This window comes from Emydura macquarii, unplaced genomic scaffold, assembly GCF_026122565.2.
Source record: "Emydura macquarii macquarii isolate MOO-44397 ecotype Brisbane River unplaced genomic scaffold, CSIRO-AGI_Emac_v2 contig_2897, whole genome shotgun sequence".
Taxonomy (NCBI): Eukaryota; Metazoa; Chordata; order Testudines; family Chelidae; genus Emydura; species Emydura macquarii.
The window spans coordinates 53,476,093-53,501,674 of NW_027133034.1; the positions used below are offsets into that span (position 1 = coordinate 53,476,093).

General features: G+C 39.0%; 1 protein-coding gene across 7 annotated transcripts in view; it reads right to left on the bottom strand.

Moving 5' to 3' along the window:
- Positions 1 to 22,490, bottom strand: part of SREK1 (splicing regulatory glutamic acid and lysine rich protein 1) — a 53,213-nt gene extending 30,723 nt beyond the window's left edge. Inside the window, exons 1-4 of one of the 7 annotated variants that reach the window (XM_067568969.1) lie at positions 21,685 to 22,490; positions 13,910 to 14,043; positions 5,764 to 5,879; positions 69 to 233 (exon numbers count right to left, since the gene is read on the bottom strand). In XM_067568969.1, coding sequence (XP_067425070.1) covers positions 69 to 233; positions 5,764 to 5,879; positions 13,910 to 14,043; positions 21,685 to 21,845 — 576 coding nt within the window. In that variant the 5' untranslated portion in view covers positions 21,846 to 22,490. Of the gene's footprint in view, positions 1 to 68; positions 234 to 5,763; positions 5,880 to 6,172; positions 8,128 to 13,909; positions 14,196 to 21,684 lie in introns of those variants that run through there. The other 6 variants (XM_067568965.1, XM_067568967.1, XM_067568966.1 and 3 more) reach the window with 6 other exon arrangements.
- Between the last annotated feature and the right edge of the window lie 3,092 nt (positions 22,491 to 25,582).

A 25,582-nucleotide genomic window follows, 5' to 3' on the forward strand; every position in this document is an offset into this window, starting at 1 on the left:
TCCTAGTGACATGGGCTAAAAACTACATCTTCCTTTAATATTTCAAATGTGACGAAAAAGGAAGGTACCTGAGAATTCAGATTTCCAACATAGACCGTTCTCCTAATTTCATCGATTTTGGAAGGATCCACATTTCCCATAATTGGTGGCTGTGGTATTTCTCCAAGTGCTGTGATATTAGGGTCCAATGCTGCTGCTGGTATTGCTCCCAACGTGCCAAGTGAAACACTAAGCTGAAAAAACAGAATCCGATTTATAAACAATCATGAGATTGTGTCCCCCAGCAAGGCATTTATCCCAAGTACATTTGAGTAAAAAACAAAATACAAATTCAGTATATACAGAGACAATACTTTTTGAGAGACAATATTTTTACAAGTTAAACCCTCACCTTAAAAAAAAGATTCTATCCCCCAAATCTAGCCTCTCATATATTAAATGTTCCAAATATGGCCAGCCACCATCTTATTTGAGCTCTATGGCTAGTGATGCAATCTCATAATCAAACAGAAACCAACTACAAAATTCCCCTGCAGAATATAAAATATGAACATATATGCCAATGATATTAAAAAAATAAACATAGAATTAGCATCTAGGGCAAAGGCAAATTTCTACTTTGTGTCTACTGCACTTTCCTAGCATGAGACAATAAACAAGAATACCACAACTATGCTGCCAAGAATGACATCACTCCCTTCCAAGTCTTATGTTCTAGAGAAAGAGATCAGTCTTCATTTTCTTCTGCGAAACAAGTGCTTGGATTTAAGTCTTTTTCTCAGATTAATACAAAAATTGACAAATTGGGGGAGGAAAGACTAATCCTGCACAACAAAAGAGCTTCTTATGATTAAATGCTTTGGCTGCAATGTTTCAAGGCGCCATGGGAAACCTAATGGGAATAACTGGACACTCAGTTCTCCTTAATTTTAGAGGAAAATGGGCATCCAAATCCCCTACATGGCTTTAAAATCTCAGCCTAAAGCTTTTCTAGCTTGGACCCTCTGCTAATGTGAAAGCTCAGAGGGGGATCTAAACTGGCTGAGGTCTAGCTCTCTCTTATTCAGTCCTGGTCCAGAACTACAGAAGTGTCATTAGTCTTGGGGGCCAGTGATAGATTTTGTATATCACTAGAGACGTAAATGAACGCTGCGTATCACTGGAAAGTAGAATTCCATAGCTAGTACGTAACAGTTGTTTCTATCCCTGGTAGACAGAGACATTAGGTTTTAAAAATCACATAATTCAATAATTACTTACATACATACACACAACTGAATTCCAAAGTGATTTTAATAAGTATCTTGATAATTGCTGGATTTGCATATTCCTTATGCTGGTGGAAAACCTGGAATTCTATCACTCAAAATCATAATGCAGCAATTCTTAAAGTGTGGATCATAGAGCACTACCTGGTAGGCGACATAGGGATGGTAAGTAACATGGTCCCATTTCCAATTGTTTCTACATGGGTCCAAGTGTGTAAAAACAAAGAGGTGCCAGGATTACTGCAACGTAAGGAATGGAAAGAGCAAGTACTCTCAGGGAACTGAACTGCTGTTCACTAGCATAAGAGATGCAGGGAGCCCTTCACCAGGTGAAAAATGTTCAGGGAAGAAAGAAACAGGCAGGTGGGGAGGAAGACCACCAGGCTGTGTATCTCTGGAAACAGAGGACCAGACTGCAGGGGAGCAGAGAAGTGAACTAAACGGTCAGGCATCATATGTAACAAAGAGGAGCAGGCAGTAGCGAAGCACACATAAAGGGAGAAGACGATCAGGCAAATGAGAAACACATGTAACTGAATGTGGGAAAAAGTGGGGAACAAGACAGATGACAGAAAGAAACGAAACAAATACCAGGAGATAATTACTTATTTTTCCAAAACAGCCAAAACGCTAATTACTTTAAAAACAATTCAAGTACCTAAGACTTTCCTAATACTACCGTTCCATCTAAGTATGCTGCACAATTGTATGTTATATAGGACTGTGATTGGAAAAGTGTGAGGAGATGGTCCACCAAAAACACTCTCCATTAAGATGTAGTGCATGCTATGAAAAAGTTGAGAATTTCCTACTATAAAGCATTTATTCCAATAGCTAGCAGTTCTTCAAGATAACAGCTGTCAAAATCATGCCACAACTGAAGAGGAATAAGTAAGACAGTAATCAGAATAATGTGATTTTTAAAATCTTCTGTATTCTGAGCTTCCAGGACTAAGTATCTGTTCTTAGAGTACTACAAAACATTCTCATGACCATTTAAGTTTTTCCCAACTACAGCTCCTGAACCAGAGATGAGAAAAAACAAATGGCATCTCGCCACTTCAGGCTTCTAGACTTATTTCCAAATCTTCAGGAGTTATAAACTTCTGTTTCTTTTTAACTAGTAACACTGAAATACTAGTTGATAACTGAAGTTGTAAACACAAATAGTTTTTACTCCACAACTGCTCCTTTTTTTTAACCTCCTTTCAAAATAGAAAGATGAGGTATTTTCTAAAATCATGTATAAATCCCTACTTTCCTAATTCCAAAATGGAAATCATGAGCTTCAGTTTAAACTTAATGATTCGCCAGGTTTTTTTCACTGGCACCAAATTTCACCCTCTTTCTTCTAGTGCCATAAAGTATTCATTGCCGAACAGAAGCTCATGTTGGCTTTGTATTCACTCCTTTTATCTTCTGGAGAATCCATAAGGAATAAAGGTTTTTCTAAACAAACATCAAATATCAAATGTTTTACACAAGTCCAGCTACCAGTCCTTTACTGACATTTAAATAAGGTCAATATTTTATGGTGATACCATATGCGTTATGATCTAATTTGAACATGCAATGGAAAAATAAATACACTTTTGGGGACTGGAAACCTTTTTCACTTTAATCTGAAAGCTACCAGAAATGAAAATGCTCAGAATAATGGTTTTCTCCCGTATGAGTCTGAAAATACCTTAGCGATATTTATAGCAAATCTGGCTTCCCAAACATACATTGACAGTATTAATAACAAATCTTTAAAAGTGAAACAACACAACCACCAAGTTGGTGCTGATGAGAAATGTGTTAAAACATCCACATTTACATCCATCCATCTATGGGGAAATTAAAGTGGATCCAAACCTATTATCTAATATGCCAGATACCTCTAAAGACCTAATCCTGCAAAGTGCTGAGCACACCTTCAACTCCGATTGGCTCTGGAGGACTCATCACACTACTGAATCGTGACTTAGTGCAACCCATTACATCCTTGTCACCAGGAACTCACTATATACTGGAGAAAGCTATTTCCCAGTAACAGAAACATTAGATGTCTTTGAAGAGAGTTAAAATCCTCCACAAAATACTGTACCTCATTTTTTCACCTTATGTCCCTTATTAACATGCAACAGAATGACAAACAAAGATTTCACAAATGATTGCCTATTTGGCTTTTTAAAAGAATTTGTAGGCTGGGGGGAAAAAATCTCTGACTGGGAAACATTTACCTTGCTTAGCTTGGATGACAAGGGAAGATGCTGAATAAGGCTGAAATCTGCAAAGTCTGAAACAAGGGGCTAGAAATTTCTTGGTTTTGATAGCTATGTTTACTTTTCTAAACTGCACATTTTCTAAACAAACTACATCCATCCATCCAGCGGATAGGTTAGATAAGCTTTTAACTGAATAAGAGAAGTGGAAAAGGCATACAAATTATGCAAGCCACATCCTCTGGACAAAATTTGCATTTACCACCTCACCATCTTCAACTATAAATTAAATTATAAAAACTTCTCCTCACAAAAATAGTCAATCATTTTCTGCAGCATCGGAGTGGAATACCACCTTCACTTTCCAAAACATGGAAGTGATCTCTCACATGACAGATCCCATAATACAATGTAGTTAGTAAAAACAGTTGACCAGTGGAGTCCAACTCTAAGTGTTATTTTCTCCACAAAGAACAAAGCAAGTTCCCTGCTACTGAAGAAGAGTTTATAACAAATGTCATAACTCCTCAACAGTCTATAAGCACTAGCTCTAGTCTATCATTGCTATAAAAATGAGTACCTGAATTTATTTAAGGCTCCAACAGTGTACTGCTTAACATGCCTTTTGCAATTCTTCCTGAATTACTTTAATCACAGAAAATTCTGAGAGTAGAATTGGGCAAAGATTATAAAAAATTATTAAAAAGGCTGAAGGTTGAGTATTTTCTCCTGGCTAAAGTCCTAGGACACAGATAAACCAAATAGTTAACTTCCTGAAGATGATTTATAACAAATGGAGGTAATTTGCTCTAAATGATTAGATTCATCTGGTTCAAAATCCAAACAGTGGATTATTTATGGCTGGAGCAGGGGCATTTATGGGCACAAGGGGATGAAGTGTCAGTAACAACATCCTTAACTAATGAATTTCTCTGGCATGTCCACCAGGATGAGTACTGTCTACAGAAAATTACAAAGGGAAGAACTATTGATAATTTTGCAGGAATTTTGTCTTTTCTTTTTAGAAGGAAGATTTGTAATACAACTAAGTATTCCTTATACAACTATTAGAGTGAGTGGTATCATACTGTGCATGTTAGTTTGCAGAAGGTCAGTAGGAATCTATTTTATGTGTCTAACTAGTGGCTTGGAGATTACTGCTTCAATATGAATATTCACATTGTGCAGAAGGACTAAGAGAGCAGAAATCATATTCAGAAAAGGAATAATGCTTACCAGAAGGAAGAAAAGGGTACTTTCTTTCCAGTGTTTCAGAAACTATTGCCTGAGCCCTTAGCCAAGCCTGCTTTTCTTATGCCATTTTGTATGTGAAGGAGACCTTAGAATGTTCATTTCTTCTAGGGGGTTGATCAATATCAAACCAAGAAGCTGAAGGTATTGGAAATGATGCCAGTAACAGAGTTTGCTGAGGAGCCATTCATGGGCACATTGTTGTTGCCAGCATCTGTAGTGGTGCTGTCAAATGCACGAATGCAGAAATCTAGGATGGTGCCGATAACAGTACTGATGAATGCAGAGCTGCAGCAAGGTCAGCAGCTCAAGGCCCCATTTCCTCAAATAACATGGGGCTGATGACAGAGAAACAGAGGGAAGACCCATAAAGCCCAGTTTTGTTGGAGGAAGGTCTGCTTATTCTGCCATTCCTGGTGGAGAGGGAAAGGGGATGGTAGCCTGCTGTTGCCAGAAAGTGTTAGCAGAAACAGAAGGGGAGTTGAATGGGCAATAAGTAGAAGCTAAAGAATTTAAAAGCCTCCATTCTTTTTGCAGTGATAGCATTTTGAGGCAAACATGCACAGGCCCAGTCACTGGAGGGAGAGTGCTTGAGCATTCCAAATGTGGCATTCTAGCCTTCCAAAGGATTGAATGTGTTTAACTCTAGTATTTTAAACTTTATTATTATTTGGGGTAGAGGAGCAATGGGTGGTATATGCATTGGGTCAGGTTTTGCCCCGCCTACACCCATTCAACTAAGATGGACATAATCAAAGGCAGAATCTAGCCTAGTATGTTGCAGAATAGGAAACTGAAATTAAAAAAAAAAATGGAGTGAATGTGCCGACCATACTCTAGCCTGACATCTTGAGAAAAATCAAGACAGAGGGATTTAGTGTCTTCCCTGACTTAGTAAGTATGGTGTGATGTCACGGGACTGGGCTTTTCCTTTTCTCTCAACCCAGAAAGGGAGACTTCTTGATTGAGCTGAAGTATTGAGCTAGAAAAAAACAGAACAGTTTAACTCCAAGCCAAAGAGATTAAATTTTACTCACTGTCGTCAGAGGAGCTGGTGTGGGTATAGGAAGTAACCCTGCACCAGGCATCAAGCTTGTCATAGTAGGAGCAGGAGCCAATAAAGAGAGGGCTTTAGCTTCATCTGGGATTTTACCTGGAGAAGCAAATGCAAGTGTTAGAGAGAGTTGGAACACCAAACCAACGTTATTCTTTCTATGATTTTACAATTTACCCTTGTACTTAAAAAAATATAGTAAAGAAAATTGAATCTATCTACCAGATCCTTAGAAAGAAACAAATAAGAACTTAAGTTTTTCCTTTTACCCTGCTCTACTAGGAAAAACAAAAGTGAGCAAAACTTCAAAGACTAGCAATCTCATTAATGGATTATTATTTTAAAAACTGAATAATGTAGACAATTATTTAACACTTTGAGCTATGGGTCACCTGTACTGGAAACTTAATGTTCATGAACCAAACGATATCAAGCATGGACGCTTTCCCAGGGCGGTGTTTTCGCGGTGATCGAAAGTTGTGTTACACATGACAACCGTTCGTGTAGGCTGCATCACTAATAGCACACAGAACATCAGATACAGAAAAGAAGAACATTTTTTAAAGTTTAATCCCCAGAAATGGCAAATAACCAAATTAGTCAAAAAAAAAAAAAAAAAAAAAAAGTATGTGCTAATTGAAATCTGTTCCATTTCTTCTGTGGCTGCTACCTGCTTTGGGTAATAAATAAATAAATAAAATAAAGTTACCAGTGACCTCCCACAGACTCTCTACTGCCAGTGGAGTCAACAGGAAAAGGGAAAAAAGAACCCTGCGCTGGTTCTCTTTCTAGGTCGTCTCAATGTAATTGAGACTTTGACTACAAGAGACTTTAGGGGAATTAAATCACCACGAAATCTAAACAATGAACACAAAAACTGCCAGAAAATTCCTAATCACACTAAATAAGGATTTCCTAATCTGCTCCTAATTGCCAAAGTAACCATAAAACAGACCTCATACATTACCTCATGTATTTTAGGGTGTTAATGGCTTTTCTACAATAATGAACTTTAAATAAATCTTTGCTTTTAAAAAAATATAAAAACTATAACAGTATTCTTCCGGTACAACTTCAATTTGCACATACATTTTCATTACAAATCGCTAACTTCAGGAGTTTATAATGAATACATACTAAAAAGACTCCTGGTTTAAAAGTAAAATATGGGGTAAATTTTCAAAGCACTATGCAAAGTTTTGGCAGTGCAATTCCCATTAAAGCCCATGGGAGTTATTTGACTAAAAGAACGTTTTGAAAATATGCACCACAATTTGCAGTTCTGAAGTGGATTTGAGTTGCTTTGTCCAAAAGAAAATAAATCTAAATAAAATCAATTTGTATGTGAATAGAGGAGGAATGAAAGAAATAAAGGCACAATTTCATCTGGAATGTATTGCACTCTTATTACACACAGCTATTTTACTTTTAAATACATTGTGAAACTTTGGCCCATAATGAGTAATAGACCAAGCCATTTTGCTATCTAAAAGAGAAAAATAAAATCAAATTATTAGTGTTTGAAAATTAACAGCAGCTTCCATAACTTTTTAAAAACATGCCTGATTTAAAGCCAAAATCATTATATTTAGCATGAACACAGTGCTTTACAGGCCTCATTTTAAAGTTAGACATGCAATAGCATGTGAAGTTATAATGCCTAATTTGCGTGACTGCTCATGAGAAGCAGGTATATGCTTGCACAAATTGTCAGTTATGTAGCTAAACAAATATTTAAATACATAACCACGGTAACTGTGCGTGCAAATTAGGCAATTACATACTTGACTTTTGGAAAATCATAACTTATGTTTTTAAAATGCTGTTGAAACATGAACTAAATCATGAAGATCCATATTATAGATCAATAAGGCCCTAATTCTGCAGAGATAACCTCCTGTGTTTACACTTGCACCTGTATAAAATCCCATAGAGTCAATGGGACTTTACATGGGTGGATCCATCTACAGGAATGATACGGGGCCTCTGATAATAACGTTACATTCTAATTCAGGCCCTACAATGCAAGCACATGCCTAATTTAAGCATGCACTTAAATCTATTCCAGTTCTGCAAGCATTTAAGCATATGCCTAACATGCTAAAGTGCTCTACTGAATAGGGATTGAGTTAGGGACATGCTTAAATACTTAGCTGAATGAGGGTCAGCAGTTCAAAAAGATACTTAAGCATGTGCTAGACTTCAAGCATAAGAATAATACCACCAACTATTCAGACACTCAAAGTGAGGCACATGCTAAAGTAACTTGCTGACTCATGACTGCATAAGATAAACTATTATAGCAGTCTGCAAGATGGATAACCTACATTTTTAAATTGTAAATTTTTATTGACATTTTCCCAATAGTTTTGGTCTCTCAACTACGTAAAAAAACAAAAAAACAAAAACAAAAAAAAAACCACCATTGTTTTTTCTCAAAGATCTTTTCAAGAAAAATTATGAACATCTACAGAAGTTTCTGGGTTTTGCAGATGTTTCGTCAATATTTTTATTGATTTTTTTAATTGAACACATGCTCAGAAATATTCAACAACAATTTCACATACTAAAATGCTGTGGAAACAAATCAATTTAGAATCTCGAAAAGTGGAAACAGTTCAGAAATTTCCCGCAAAAAAATCTGTTTTCCATTTTTTTCAAATGAACTCTAAAGCTGAAAAATTGATTTTTAATGTTAAATAATCTAAAGAACTCCAAAGGAACCGGTTATGTTCTTCAGTAAATATATATATTTTATTACCTTCCTTTATCTTTTTTATAAAAAAAAAAAAAGGAATACAAACCAACAAAAAATATAATCTATATTTAGGCTATTACATAATCTGACATCTGTTAAGACATTCAAGTTTAAGGCTGGCATGTCTTTCTTAATGCATATTGCTGTGGGATGGGTGAAGTCAACCCCTAAAAGTTGAAATGCTTTAAAATGTCACCAAAGATATGTATTTATTTAAAAAGTATATCACTTCAACTTTATGGCTCAAATTCCTGACTTATTTCAATTTATGCCACTGCCTTAAAATGATTTTAATGACCTTTTGGTGTTCAGTAATAAATTACAGATATGATTCTCATTTACATCAAGGCTCCTTTACACTGTTCTAGCATTCCAAAGAGACCTTTTAAGTGGGATGTAAATTACTTTTAAAACACTTTACACAGTGGCTTGATCGACACTTAAAAACTTAAACTGGCATAGTTATGTCAGTCAGGAGTGTGAAAAACGCACATTCCCTAGTGACACAGGTATACCATCAAAAACCCCAGTGTAGATGCAGCTATGCTGACAGGAGCATGCTTTTGTTAGAATGTCATTGGAGGAGGTGGAGCTCTTAACACCAGGAGAAAAACTCCTTCTGTCAGTGTGCACTGCAAGATCACTACAGGGGTATGCCACCATAGCTTTGCTAACATAGGCTCTGTAGCAGAGACATGGCTTGCCAGAGCAATACAAAGTGGCCTTAATATAAATGACAACTAGGCCAGATATCAGTAAAATTATCGTCTATTAGTCACAAGATTTCATCCTCATACTAGTGTTCAGAAGGAATCCATTTATTTGTGTTTTGTACTAAAAACTGCTGGATGATATTAAAAAAACAGCTTCAGTGATGAACAAGTATATTTAATCAGAGACACTTTATGCTCATATCTTATCTGAAGATTAAAATAATAAATTATTTTCCTACTATGTTTAATCACTGGGAAATACAAATTTATGGATGAAACCATTTCTGAGAAAATCCCTTTCCGTTGCATCTAAATGAAAATGCCATTCTGGTTTGAAAAGGTGCAATAAAAAAAACAAAACAAAAAAAAGTTGTTTCCATCCTCCCACAGATTGCAATGTTAAAAGACATACCTCACAAAACACTCTCCCATCAAAAGCCTCAGAATCCATTTACACTAACCAGCATTAACTTCAATGGAGTTAGGTTTTCACCCACAGTGAATAAAAATTCTGGAATGTTCCAAATTTTCTCAAGAGTCATTTCAAAATAGATATCTTATAATTCCTTCATATTAAAAACGAATACAAAAATCTTGCGCTGTGCTGGTTATACGGCTTAAAATAAAAATGTCCTTCTAATCATGGGAAACAGACTGATTAAGATCCATGACTTTGGTAAAAGCTAGATTCTCAAAAAAGAAGTCATTAAAAAAGCCAGCTGAAATTTTCTTTGAGACATGTACTTATGAAAAAGTAGTCTAAGAAGGAACACACGTATCTGAGAGCTGAAATACCTTTATCACTATTTTAGTCTTCAGACATCATATACCTATCTTCCTGTCAGAGTTGACTAAAGATACCTAAACTTGTTTCTAATGCACTGTTTATCCCTACTTTACAACAGAGAATTTAGCTGACCTAATTCTACATTCTGTATTCCATCCACCACCCTCATAAACAGCTTCAGAAAGTCAACTTTAAAATGAAACATCCTGAACCCTTTATGAAACACCATTTTTACAGAACTGAAGAACCAGTTCACAAGTAGAAGTGAAAGAGATTCAGCAAAAACAAAACAAAAAAAGGGACAAAATAAAAAAAAAAAGGAAAGGAAAGCAAAATAAAACAATAAAAACAGAGACAGGGCGTCCATCTTCAGCAGGCCAGACTTCGATCTCATTTCCCCCATGAAGGTTTCACTTGACGGCAGGTTTAGTGGCATGGCAAACAATGCCTAACTCAGGCAAGTGTAACAGATCTGCCTTGGCCAGTCTAGTCATCTAATAATGCACAAATATCACACAGAGAAAACATACAAAACCAAATTAATAGTCAAAATCCATCTACCAGAAAATGTGGACATAAAATTTAGAATGATGGTTAGGGAACATCTCTCTTATGTTTCAACCTTTGCTTTCTCAAGGTAAAACATTTAAAAAAAAACCAAACCCAATTGTGATACACACACAAATGAAAGTGTCACATTTGGCAGTGTAATGAAATTTTACTTCATTTAAAATAATATTTTTGGTTAATAAGGTAGCTAGTGGTGAAATGCATGTGTGAATGTTACAAAATGAACATTATTTTCAATGCTTAGGGGTTCCCTCTTCACACTGCTGAGGTCGCATTCTAAATTTATTTTTTTTTAAACCAAGATTTTTGTATCCCTTTCTCTTTTCTATCCCATCAAGTTTCACCCAAAGCCTTTCAGTAACGGACAACAGCATAATTTAAGTGTTGCAGTAGAACATGGCTGTTACTGCTTTAGGAGCCCTATCATATTTACAGTGAATGATCTGATATATATCAACAAATATTGCACTGTGTTCTCCAGAGCCACATACATTCAACACACTCATCTCTTTGGAAAGTTAAATCACCATCAATTCAGATAGTATTTACAAACTAACATGAATGGTTCTGTAAGAAAGTTACATGGAAATAGCATATTTATAGTGTGAAATTTTCAAGTGGGTTTGTCCCACAACTCAATCAGATGTTCAGTTAGTTGTACACAAGCTCTGTATTTTTCTGTAGAGTCCACAGTGACTTGTAAATGAATTGCCATACAATGATAGTCCTGCCTTCAGGACTACCTCTGTCAGCTCTGTCAGGGTTGAACATGGTTGGGCAGGTAAAAAATGTGTTCTCATAACTTTGGTTGTATACTTCCTCTATTAATTATCTATCACCAAGAGACACAGAAAAATGCACCTTTACTTGCCTGCTGCCATACCACCTCAGAATGTGATCCCCTCACAAGGAAAACCCAAGAAGCTGTGTTGATTCATTAGGAAGCAATCTTCCCTCCCTGGCAGTACTGAACCAATGTTGGAATCTTTTAGACGAGACATAAAACTAAAGTTCTTGATAATTTGCTCTCATGAATGATCTTGTGGGACCTTTTCAAGGGTATCAACTCTCATCAGATATATTTTGCCTATCTAAATTCCCTCTGCAGTTTTAATTGGATACAGTATTATTCTTTACGCCCTGACTTAAAGATAAATGTAAACTAAACTAAACCTATACTCTATTATGCTCAGAAATGTGTGTTATATGCTCAAGTAACATGGTTGTGAGGGTAATTAGCACATAAATAAGATTTAACCAACCTTTAAAAGAAATACTTTCAAAGATCCATGAAAGTCTGTTTGCTCTGCTGAGTTTGCTACAGACATCCTAGTACAGATCATTCTGTAGGCACAGAACTCAAGCAACAACTTTCTGGTGGGTACTGTTAACAAACCCTAAGGAGCCAAAAACTGACTTTGTGGAGTCAAAACAATTTTTTTTAAAGATCAATTAAGACTTATTAATTAACTGACTGTTTGATTAGTGGTGACATTCAACAGATATAATACCTTTGCAGTTTACCATTAGCTCACTGATTTGCTGTGTACTATAGCTGGTAGGTACACCCTAAAGATGGCTGCATTCCACTGGTTCAAGAAAATGTTCGATGAACTTATGGCCCATCTGATCTATGTGGGCAGACACTTAGGGATTGTCTATACAATGGTCCCTAAAGCAGCATAGCTATGGCACTGTAGCTACGCTGCTGTGGTGCCATAATGTAGATATTTCCTACAGAGATTAAATGGGTTTTTCCTGTCACTGTAGGTAATCTACCCCCTTTAGTGGCAGTTGCTAGGCTGATGGAAGAATGCTTCTATTGACCTAACTGAGTCTACAGCATAGGTTAGGTCAGCATAGCTATGGTGCTTATTAGAAGTGTGGAGTATTCAAACCCCTCAGTAATGTAGCTATGTTGACTTAAATTTTAAGTGTAGACCATGGCATCCCAATAATGTCAATGGGGCTCTGCGTATGAGCAGGGATTTGTCTATGTGCATCGGATTGCAGTATCAAGACCACAATTTGTAAAGCACTTATAGATCCTTGGAGAGAATACTATCTATGACTAACAAATATTTACAGGAGTTTACTCTGAAAGCTGTCCAAAATGAGCATGTTCTTGATTAATATTAAATTTAGAGCTTTTAGTCCTATTGGGATCTATTTTTTTTTTTTTTTTTTTAATTCTAAGCATTATTTAGGAAAGTACAATAAACTGCAGAGATCAGGAAAAGATATTTATATTCACATTACAGTAAGGCTATTTAGTGCATATGAAATAACATTCTCACAACAATTAGGGTAAATTGTGTTAATGAAAAGATTTAAACTAGCAACTCGAACATTTTATAATGTAGAAATAAATGGAACCATAAAACATAGAAACATGTTCAAAGTGGAGAAACCCAAGTTGACCAAATATTTACTTTGTCACGTCTGTACTTAACATCAGAACTGGAATTCCTGACGATAGTCTAGTTCTGAAGTTTCATTTAAAGATTTGATTAAATAATTTGTCTAAAAAGTAGTTTAAGGCCCAGATTTTTAAAGGTATATAGACATTGCTGTACTCAGCACTGCCTAACTGATTTAGAAGTCTCAGTCTCATTTTCTAAAGGGATTTAGGCATTAGGAGCCTAAATCCCAGTGACTGTCCATGGGATCTAGGCTCCTAAATGCCTAAATCTCACTAGGAAAAGAGACCAGATATACCTTTAAAAATCTGGGCCCAAGTGAAATTGCAGATTAATTGATGTTATAATTTAAGCGGTCTACTAAAAGGATTACTAAATCTTTAAAAAAAACAAAAAAAAACCCCAAATCACAGTTCGGCACTGAATTGCAATCTGATCCGTACAGGGATAGTCCCTCAGCTTTGCAGGTGCACACTCATGTCAATGGTGACTCTGGGTAGGCACGAGGGTCTGCCCATGTGGCTCAGCCTGAAGGATAACAGTCTTATTTTATAACATTTTTTTTCAAGTATCTCCATATACAGGTATGGAAAACCAGAATAAAACTACTAATTTAAATTAACCTATTAATTTTGCTCATGCATAGTTACAGCTAAATGTATATAAAAGATGTTTAGAAGTGAAGTTAACATATTTTACTCTCTCCTTTTTTTTAATAGTTTATTCTTTCTCCTTTTTCAAATTTAAATTTTGCTTACAAAAAGAAGAGGGAAAAAAATAAAAAGAAAAGCATCAGTTACTTGCCAGTTTCTGGGAAAACTAAAGGCAATTAACATACAGGACAAAGACCAACATTACAGAAGAATGTCTGAAATACCAACCTTCTGCACAAGGTACAACTATCAGAGCTCTGTCAATAAAAACCGTGTTAGTTAGATGCTGGGCCACACCAACACTCGATGCTTCACGAAATTTAATATAACATACTTTGGAGGAAAAAGCAAGAGGAGCGTTGCTGCAAAATAAAAGGAAAAATCAATTAGTGTCATGAAAACATAGATTTTAGTTTTCCGCAAAAGTCTTTTTTGGTCTACTTATGTATATTCACAGGGAGACATCTATAGCAGAAATCAACTCTATCACTCATTTCTCATCCACACACAAAAAATAGTACTATCTCCCCCTTCCTAGTAAGTATTTAGTAGTGACCAGGTGTACCTATGAGATCTTCTATTAAGACTCTAGAGCCTTCAGAGAACCTGCTATAGAACATTTATCAGTATAATCCAAAGTACTATCATAAATAACGTAAACTGAACAACAGCACACTTGTCAAATAAATGGAGAACATATAATATTTTTTTCCTAAGTAGCTTTTATATGCTTACTCTAAAGCACAAAATTCACTCATTTGTAGTGCGTCTTTCAGACATTTGCACATATTAGACCAAGCCCTGTTCATTCTTGTTAATAAAAACTGTTCTCCAGTGGCAGGAAAATTGGTCTTAGCTCACTGGTGAAAAGAAGGGCTTCATCTGCTACTTTAGCATGGTGCATTAAAATATATGATAACCTTCCATGGAAAAACTCACAAATCAGATGAAAGGTGAAATATGAAAGACCAAAAACAAGATAAATATTTGTCTGCATATTCATTAGACATCTTATTAATCACGGTTTTAGACTTATTCCTTCTAACTGTGATGGTCTTGACCAGTCAAGTTAGGTCTATGTACCATGCATAGTCTTGGCAGAATTTTTTTTTTTAATTTGATAGATAATATTGATGTTTATTTTTAAGCTTTTTATTATTTTTTCATTCATTTAAATTTTCCCAGTTGTGGGAAATTATGAGAGGGTCAGACAATAACTTATTTAATTTCAGTAGATGTTGATATTAAAAAAAGATAAAACCTTATAGTTATAAAAACCAAATTGTATATTTTAACATGATATTGACAAAGCAAATATCCTTAAATTAAACTCTAGCAAGTTCCCAAGCAGTATTTTTCTTATTTTGGCTATCTGTACATTTTTATTTGTTATCAATGAAAATACTATTTGTTGGTTTGCGTGTATAGGGCGAAATCAATGTTAACTGACATTCACTGATAAAAATATAATCCTTTAAGCATAACTATGCATAATGAAATCAGTTAAAATAATTTCAAAATCAATCTTCTTTCAGACGTGTTCTCTAAACAGGGTTTGTATCTTTTTTACAAATATTTACTTTATGTTCCTCATATCAAAAGTAGATTAGTGGTAGCAGTCCTAGGTCTTAAAAGACTCAGAACAAGCACAAAATGGGATATTATTGGGATTTGCGAGTTGCATTTAGCAAGACAAAGAAGCAGCTAGTGTGATGTCTTTTAATAAAGCAGCCAACAATGGAAAATTTGCTATTTGATTATTTACTTTTTGAGACTCGCCTCTATCTCTGTAAGAGATATTTAAGCAGGAGCTCTTTTCCTGCAAATACTGGAAACAGTTCAGATCTTCCATGAGGCATTGGGGTCACTTACACCCCTTAAGCCCTCAATCCAGTTGAGTACTTCCAAAATTGTGTGTAATTTCTAAATCCTAATTAGCAAAATATAAATTTAACAGAAATGTCTTATTCCACCATATTACCTATGTACATGAACTTGCAGAGTTATTGGATAGCTACCCAGGAGCACTTAAATCACAGAGCATGAGTGGATTGGTAGGAGGTAGTCATTTCCAGAAATATTCATTAGGTAAGAAGTTTGCCATCTGACCTCTCCCCCAGTCGGAGGCTTTTATGACACAGCAAGAAGAAAGGAAAAATAAATAGGTGAGAGATTAGAGAACAGAAAAAGGAATGTTTCCCCTTCTTCCCTAAAACTAGTAGCATTACACTACTTTGGAACCAGTTCTTGGATTCACCTTCCCACAAAAGAATCGTCTGCAGAACAATATACTGATGTAGGCCTGGTCTACACTAGAAAATTAGGTCAGCATAACTACATTGGTCAGCAGTATGTAAAATCCACACCCTTGAGCAGAATAGTTAAGCCATCCTAAATCCCCATGTAGAATTCCTCCATCAACCTAGCTACCACCTCTCAGGGAGTTGGATTACTTATGCCAATGGGAGAACTCCTCCCATTGGCATAGGTAGTATCTACTAAAGCAGTGCAGCTGTGCTGCTACAGCATTTTAAGGATAGACCAAGTCCTTATAAAGGTACTGGAGAATGACCAGGTTTATATAACTTTACAGATTTCAACTCTGGGAAGGAAGGAAATTGATAAGAATAAATCAGTTTATTCTCAGCCCACATGGGGGTAGGGAGAGGGGTTCAGGCCACTCAGATCCTGACACATATACAAAAGTGGAAAATGTGGGGCCAAGAAGCATCTATACCCTATTTTCCCCCAGTCCTCCTACCATTCACTCCCATGTGCGCCTCTTTGGAGCCCCCAGCCCCTCTCACGACGCATGCTACCCATCCCTATTTCTCCATCTCCTCTTGATGCATTTCCAAACCCTCATCTTACCCTTATTCCTCCCACTTCTCCATCCCCCTACAATGCCCCACCCCCTGCCAGCAAGCATTCACATAACCATTTTTTTTAAAACAAAAGTATTTTGATTATATTCCTCCAAAATAAAAAAAAAGCGATGATTTAGAGATTTTAGCAATATGCCATCCAACCTTTTTCCAGATTTCTGCCCAAGGTTTGACTTGAACCAAGAGCATGTCCACATTATAAGCACTAAAGTAAAACAGCAGCATCTATGTTGTTGCAGTATAGACACTTGCTACAGCAATGGAAAGGGTTTTTCTGTTGCTGTGGTAAATACACCCCCTTGAGAAATGGTAGCTATGTTGACTAGCTGTATCTACAATGGAGGTTAGATCGACCTAACTATGTTGCGCAGTGCATGACATTTTTCACAGCTCTGAGAGATGTAGCTAGTTTGATCTAAGTTTTAGGTGTAGATCAGGCCTGATGCTGGCAGGGTGGGTCAAGTTCAAAGGATTAGTGCATAGCCCCTTGTGCTATCCCACTGGTGTGAAACTTTAAAGACTAACACTCCTGTTAATTTCTCATGCTCACATGTTCAATATAATCCATTAGGTGCACAAATTAGCTCGTGAGCCTTAACATGGCTAACTGGAAAAGCAAAATTTCTTTTGAATAATGTTTTAATTTGATTTCCCCCAAAGGGCTGGTGGGTGCCATTCACTCTGTTAGAGTAACCCTTAAGCATTTAAGAACCTGGTTCAGTGATCTAAGTTCTGGTTTGATTTCTACCTGTGAGCAAAAATAGGTTGCCATAAACTGTCCACTTTAAGAAAAGCTTCCACACACCCCAGAGGTTGTATCTCAGGATGCAGTTGATCAAATGGCCCCAAATTTGGATCACTACTCGCACCTCATGCGGCAAACCAAATTTCAAGGCAATCCAACTAACTTTTAGATTTTAGAGCACTCAGAAGAGTCAAGCTTTAAACAGAAAACTAGTCTTAACCTTAACTATAGCTGAGCTGTGACTCTGCTACAATGACCAGAATGCCAGCTGGAGACTGCCAGAATGCTCCAATATTCCAGCCATGCTCTCGTCATGCATGGGTATTGGGAGTAGGACAGTTCATAGCCAGTTATGCTGGTTCTACGCCACCAATTCTCCCACAACAAGGGAATCCTCTCGTACCATCAGAACACCGCAAAGGGGCTATATTGTTGGAAAGAATTTGAAACTATTATATACTGATCATTCCCTGCAAGAACGGGAAAAAATTAAAGACATTTGTCAAGCAGTGAGGAGTGTCCCTCTACCAACCTTTCATTGTGTTTACTGGTGGATAGTGGGTTAAAACTTGATTCCTTTCATTCAGTTCATAGTAATATTATGGGATAATAGTTACAGACCCATTTTTCTCACTTTTCTTTTTTATTATAGTCCATATTTTTCTATAAGTTAAAAAATATCAAAAGATAATCAAAGTTGGTATCACACAAAAACAGCAATGTAATTTTATTTGACAGATTTAAGTATTTATATGTAACACTTTTTTAAAAATTTAAGTCTTGGACTAAAGATATGATGGATTATATCGTGCAAAGAGAAAATATAAGGATGACCAGGAATGATAGAATTTGGGCGGAGGGATTACTTTATAATTTTATTTAGTAACAAACATTCAATCATCTGCAACAGGCCATCATATTTTGATTCCTGATTAGAAAACTGAGGTTTTGCTATGCTTAATTTTATTTATGAACTTTTACACGGCACCCATTTCTGAGGGCATCTTGGTGCCTGACAATAATTAAACATGAAGTTCTACTCTAGACTTTCTTTTTCAACAGATCTGCTCCTGGTTCATTTTAGGAGTCATAGTTATTTACTTTGAGCACCAATCATACAGCTTGTTGTATGAAGATAGACTCTGTCCATGTACCCTCCACAAAAATAACCCTCAACCTTGCAGAATTGAGGCTTTAGAGATCACAACCTCCATCCCGCAATCAGAACTTCACAGGTGGACCTTTGTGTCTACACAGATCCAACTGCAGGACTGGGGTTTAAAATGAACCTGTATTGAATTTTACTACTGTTAGCACTATATAGCTTCCATAGCCTGAGAGAGAGAGGAGGATTATAGCAATTCTTATGCATCACCAGCAGAACCGGAACAAAATCAGTTACATATATGCAAACTCGTTAAAGGCAATGGGATTACAGAGGTATCACTTCAGCTCTAATTTATCCTGCAGAAACTATTACTGGAAATGATGCAAACATAGGGAAAAACCCAGATTGAGACTCAGAGTTGAGACTGAGTTTGCAGAACTGGCCATTAAAATATTTTTTTATTTTTGAACTGAACATTTGATATGGTTTCAATGACAGAAAATAAATATTACTGAGAGACCTTCCGTACATTACTTAATCTCTCTTGGCCTCATTTCCTCATCTGGAAAATGGGGAGAATAATTCTTCTTTATTCCTACCCCTTCTCTGTGCTGTCCAGTTAGAATGTGAGCTCTTTGGAACAGGCCACAGACTATCTGTTACTATGTGTTTGTACAGCACCTAGTACAACAACAGGATCCTAATTTCAAGTTGGGCCTCTAAGAACTACAATAATATACATAATAATGAAAAAACCCCAGAGCCATTTTTAAACCGTCAATTTTACCTAAAATATTCATTGCAAACCATGCCAGGTGTTGGAATTCCAGTACCATTCAGCACTAGATTATGTGGTTTATTTTATTTTAAAAGAGACTTTTAAATGAAATCTAAAAAACATTACAGAAAAAATGGGACTATACCGTATAACCCACAACATTTCTGAACACAAAATGGATCCACCATATCTGAGATTTAAATCCTTTTATCGTGCACATATAAATTAAGATTTGCAGTGGTACTGGACTTGAGTTTAATTTAAGTTTTAAATATATAACAACCATTATATATTTCACAAACAGATTTTCTGTGGTGTGTTAAATGTTACAAAATAAAGCAACAACAAATGAGATCAGCAGCTACATTTCAAAGAAAACTCATTTTATTAACATATATAGAGCACTTTTAAAATAAAATATAAGTGCTACCATACTATATGTTAAGGCTGTTTTAAGTCTCTCTCTCTGGGTATAGAAGATTGTATTGTACATATGTCAATAAGATCTTAAATCTCATTTTGGAGTTGCTTCTTAAAAAAAAAAAAAAAAAAAAAAAAAAAAACCCAAACATTCCTCATTCAAACTATTCCCCCCCTAATATCACTTGGTAACAGGTAAAAATAATTTCAGTAACCTACATATACCAACTTTCCTATTAAAGTAGTACATTTTTTTGTTTTAAACAGACTATCTCCTGCACTTTGTCCCTTCAAAGATTTTCTAGCCCAATGTATTTTGACAGAAGTATACCCCCCCCAAAATCCCTATTTATAGCTTTAAAATGTTCAGTGATACATATAGTTTCAGTTTCAAAGGACAGATATGTCATCTGAAAAAAGTGCCTCCTCCCTTTTCATGCTGCTGTGAAATCCTATCCACAATCCCAGCAAATATTTAAAAGGGAACATTCAACTCAAACAAACAAGAAAAATCATGCAAATGTCTGAAAATGTTTACTTACTTTGGTTACCCTTTCATATAGCACTCAAGATTATTACAGTTAGAAGAGATTAGTTATTTCTCTCTTTTTTCAATCTTGTTTACTGTAATCATATCAGAACATTTAGTGCAAGGTCAGTTTCACTGTTTAAAGTGATAATCACTTTACCCTTTGTGGGGGCCTTTTACAGAGCAACACTTTAAAAAAAAATAGGAAAGTGAGATTATGAAACCACAAAAATTGGTAGGTGAGCTGAAGGGCAGATGTAGTACCTGTGAAACTACTTCTGAGCTTATTTTCTTTGTAAACAGAGGTGAGACTCCACCACTGAGGTGACCTTTGGGGCCAGAGGATAGAGAGGAAACTCCTCCATTGGTCTGGGCTTTAGGGCTTGGATTACATTCCCAAAGATGGGGTAAGAAAGGAAGCTCCCCTCACCAGGGTGGGTTCAGGTTAGAGTATGTGTGGGGAGGGGGGCACACAGAAGAGTTCCCCTCACTGGGAAGGGGTATTCAGGGCAGGGGTTGGGGAAGGGGAAAGGAGACATCCCTCAGTGGGGTGGGATTAGGGCAGGGGGTAAGGTGTGAAGAGGCTCCCCTCATTAGGGTGGGTTCCAAGAAGGGATTCAGGGCAGGGGTCACAGTGTGTGTGTGTGTGGGGGGGGTCCTCCTCACTGACGGAGTGGGGGGGGCAAGGGAGGGGTTGGTGGAGGAGGCGAAAAAGCAGATGCCAATTGTAATTATGGAGGTTTTAACATAGGAACATATTATTTATATAGGAATAGCTATACTGAATCAGACCTGAGGTTCAGCTAGTCCAGTATCCTGTCTCCAATAGTGCCAATACCAGCTTCTTCAAAAGAAAACGTGAGAAAACCCTGCAGTAGGAGATGGTGGCTATGGATATAGTTTAACCAGCCTGCAGAGAAAGTTTCTAACGTTTGGGTGTTGTTAGAGGGAGGTTGGCTTATGTTGACAAATGACCATCTATATCCCTTCCAAAACTATTCATTCTTATTTATTAATATTTACTATCATAACTCTGTATTTTCTTGTTATCCATATACATAGCTAATCCTTTTTATTATCTTGTTAAGTTCTTCGCCTCAGTGAGGAGGAGGCTCCCATCGATAGGAGCCGAGGTTGGGGGCGGGGGAGGGGGAGCTGCTCAGTTTCACTTTTCTGCAGTTGCTGAGCCCAGGGCACTTGACGCGTCGGGAGCCCACAGCCCCAACTCCGGTCACTAGGCCGCAGCGGCTGCACGAACCGCTCCGGGTCGGACCGGAGACGACAGCGAACCCGCAGCCCTGACTCGCTCCCTGTGGCTGGGGGAGGGGAAGGTTCCAGGTCGCGGACGGCAGCCGCCATCTTAGCTTCGGGCAAAATACCTTCCTGTACAGCGACAGCAGCGCAAATAGGTGGGGTCACGTGATCCCATCTCTATGGCGATACACTGGCTACCCACAAGCAAGATGGCCTCCGCGGCGTCCACAGGCCTCTCTCTCTCTCTTCCTCCCCATCTCTATGGCCGGGAAGGCCTTACTTACTCCGGAGGATAGAGACGCAGCTCCTCAATATCTCCCAGGAACCCGAAGAGCGTCCGCATCTGCTCGCTGGTTACCGCCGAGGACAGGTTGGTGACCTGGATGACGGAGGTAGGGCCCAAGGGGAAGCCGAGTGGCACCCCGATTCCACCGCTGTTCATCATGGCGGCGATACCTGCATAACCTAACGCCGCTCGCTCGCGCTTGTCCGCGCTGTGTGCCGCTCGCACGCGTCGCGTCGCACGCAGCCAAGGAGGCGGGCCCGACCATAGAGAGGAGCGTGCGATGCCTGCTAGAGAGTCCCAACTCTTGGCGTAGGGCCCGGAGGTCGCTCTATCCTCGACATCGGTTGCTCAGTGGCAGTTTTTTTTCCCGGCCTGCCCTGCCCCCTACAGCGGTGCGGGGCGGCAAGCAAGCGGACGGCGAAGGTGGGCTGGCTTCGCCTCGCCAGGAAGAGGAGCTGCTGAGGTGACGCTAACGACCTCGCCCCCTCCCCTGCCCCGCCGCCATCGCGGCTTCGATCGCGGGGGGGGCGCCGCGCTGCCGCGCCGCCGTCCCCCGACGCGCCTCCTGGGACCGGCCTGCTCAGCCCCCCCGCGACAGCGGGTCACCCACGGGGCACGCGCTCTGCCTCTCCTATGGGGGCCGCCCCAGGTGTGCTCGACCCCGGAGCTCGCTGGCGGCGGCAGCAGCAGCAGAGGAGGGACCACACGCGGCTGCTGCCGAGAGAAGGGGCCTGGCCCGGCGCTGCGCTAGCTGTGGGGGGAGCCAGGCACTTATAGGGACGGTGCTTGCCCAGCGTTATGGGGAGCGGCGACCGGTTCCCATTTTCGCCCTTTGCGCTTGGACCGGGTGGTTTCGCTGAGGGACTTGCCGGGCCCAGCTGAAGAACTTTGGTAATTAGCTCTTTGAGTTACACACGGCCCCGCTTGGCGAGCGGCACGTGTCTGACGTAGAGCTGCACACCCGCCCTGCCCCCCGATTCAGGGCCTTGTCAAGGGTGAGTCGTTGACAGTTGGTTTCCTAGCAAACCACAAATGATTTTTTTTTTAAACTTGGTTTTGGCAAATTCAAACTATTTCAGTGAGATTAAAACAGTTCTCTTCAGCCAGATCCAGGGGTTCTAGTTGAGTCAGTTTGACAAAAGCAGCCCTAGCCTCTCCTGTAACCTTTAGCCCAGTGGTTAGAGAGCTCTCCTGTGCCCTGCAATGTGCAAGAACCACCAGGTTCAGGCATCTGGACTTTGAACTGCCCCACATTGCAGGAGTGTGCTCTAGGCATTAGGCCATGGGCTAGTGTGGTAGGGGGCTCTCCCCCTCTCTCCTCTGAAGCTGTTCCACATTTTACAAACAGTCACTGAAGCAGTGACTTGAACTTGGGTGTGTCACATCCTAGCTGAGGCCTGATTCACACCTAAAAACTACATCCATCTGGCTAAATCACTCAAGGACCCGAGGCAACCAGCCCTGGCTAGAGCAGAACCAGTCTGTCAGAAGACCTACTAGGCACATGGGAGTAGGTATCCCTTACAACATTGAGCAGACTGGAGTTGTTGCTTTCATTATACAGCTGTGCAGGGGTCATCGGGTTAATCCCTTGCTTGTGGATTGACAGAACCCTTAGAATTTAGAGGTAATTACCCTAGCTGGCCCTTCAAGTGCAGAACACTCATCACAGCCGCCACAGTTTTCTGTCACTTGACAGAAGAATTCTTCCAACTGCATTGACTATAAGAATAGAAAACCCCCTTCTGGTGCCGTTGCAAATGTATATAGTATAGTGGTATAGCTGCAGTGCTGCTGCTGTGACACTAGTAGTTTGGCATAAGTGAGTTACCTGTCTCTAGAGTAGTGGTTCTCAACCTGCAGTCCCATCAGCACACAGCTGCAGCCCATCTGACATCCTCAGCACCATACAGATATATATTGTGTGGATGTGGCCTACACCATAAAGAATTACATATGCAGCCCACCCTGGTAAATAGGTGGAGAACCACTGATCTAGAGTAATTTTCTCCTGCTTTCCTTGGCCAATTCACTGTCATTCATGACTGGGCAGTGGGCGAGGGAAAGCACATTTGACATGGCACTTTCATGAAAGGAGTGAAAACTGATTTGGCATTGCCCCTGAAAGCCTTTCATGGGTGAGTTTCAGCTTAGTAAAAACAGGACCTCAGCCTTTCATGCAGCCCGAGCTCATAAGGAGGAGAAGTACGCCCCCCTGGCCAACACCCTGAGAGCAAAGGACTACGAGGCTCAGACACATGCCCTGATCATCTGGGCGCTTGGGATCCTCACAACGAGTACATGCTGTGGGCCTGCGGTGTCAGTCAGCGCTACGCCCAGCTGATACGGCACCACACGGTGCCCAACGCAATCCAGTGGTTGAGAGACATTTACATCGAGCACATCACTAGACACAGACAGTACCAGGACGAGTAAGCCACAGCACCACTGTGAGAAATTTATAGTTTAAAGGACTAACTTCACCACGTACCTGACTCAATAACGGACAATCCACTATTATGGACATACCTATTCCCCATTAACCGCATCTCATGTAACTTCTGCAATAAAAGTGATGTTCCCGAATTCCTGATTGCTTGTATTCTTAACTGTCCAAATTATTACCCCCCACCCCATCCAGGCTACCACAGATTATCCTCTCATTGTACTCCCTGACTCCCAACCAAACTCTGTACCCACTGATAATCTGTACATTATGCCTGGATGTCCAGTAACTATTTTGTTTAAACTCTGTACCAGAACTTTTTAAACATCTTCAATAAAATTTTCAGCAACTGACACATACTGGTCATCTGGCTTTAGCTCAAGTACCAGAGATCGGTGTAGTTTAGTGCTGAAGGACCAAAATTTCTGTCTCAAGTTGGCAGATGGGTGTGGTTGTTAGTTTGGGACACTAGCTAGCTTAAAGGACCTTGGACTAGAGAGTGAGTATCAGAGCAGGAAACAACAAGCAGGCAGATAGTTTCCATACTGAGTGTCTTTGAGAGTCAGAAAAAGTTTCAAAATAGTGGAGGATAGTATGGCAGTTAAGTTAACCAGCTGCTGTAGAATCTTACTGGAGAAAGACTAAGGCAGTTGTGGCAGTGTTTCAGTAGTGATGCTAGCATAATTAGATTGAGAACCAGATTGAGTGCCAATGAGGAGATGGTAGGGATTTTAAGACAACAGTAGACCCAGAAAATTGCATGCAGTTATGGTTGGTGCAGCACAGGCCAGACACTCATCCATCAACCTATGGCATGAATTTAAATCCTCAATCGCCTATGCCTACAGCAGATGGTAGCACGTGATAATCTTATTTAATGTGAGCATATTAAGAAACTCTTAGGTAGAGAAATCAAGACTTTTAAAAAACTTTATGCAGAATTCATCGTGGCATAATTGCATTGAACACAGGGAAGGGTCTTTGTGTTCTCCTTCCCCTGAAGCAGCATAGGAAGGTTTATTGTATTTTGATTGATGGGCTACGTGTGCCCATACACAACTTGCTAGGCACAGTTGCAACTGTTAGTGGAAGTGGACCATCCCTCTCAACAATGTCCAGCCACTTTTCCTTACATCTCTCTTCTCTAGCTGGGGTTTAGTATCAACAGCAAAGGTAGTACTGAAATATTGAACTAGCAAACATCATGGAAAAACTCATCTGAAGAGATGTCTGAGATACTAGAGCTTCCTGAGATGCCCTCGGTGAAGTCCCTCTGATCATGATGATAAAAATCTTCACTGCTTGCATCCTCTCCCCTTCCCCCAACAACAACAAAAAATGCTACATTTAACAGCCCTAACTACAAGGCCCAAAATTGCCCATTTAAAAATATTAAAAATCATATTTTATCCCCAAGAGTAGTGAGAGAGAACTAAATTGTTACCACACT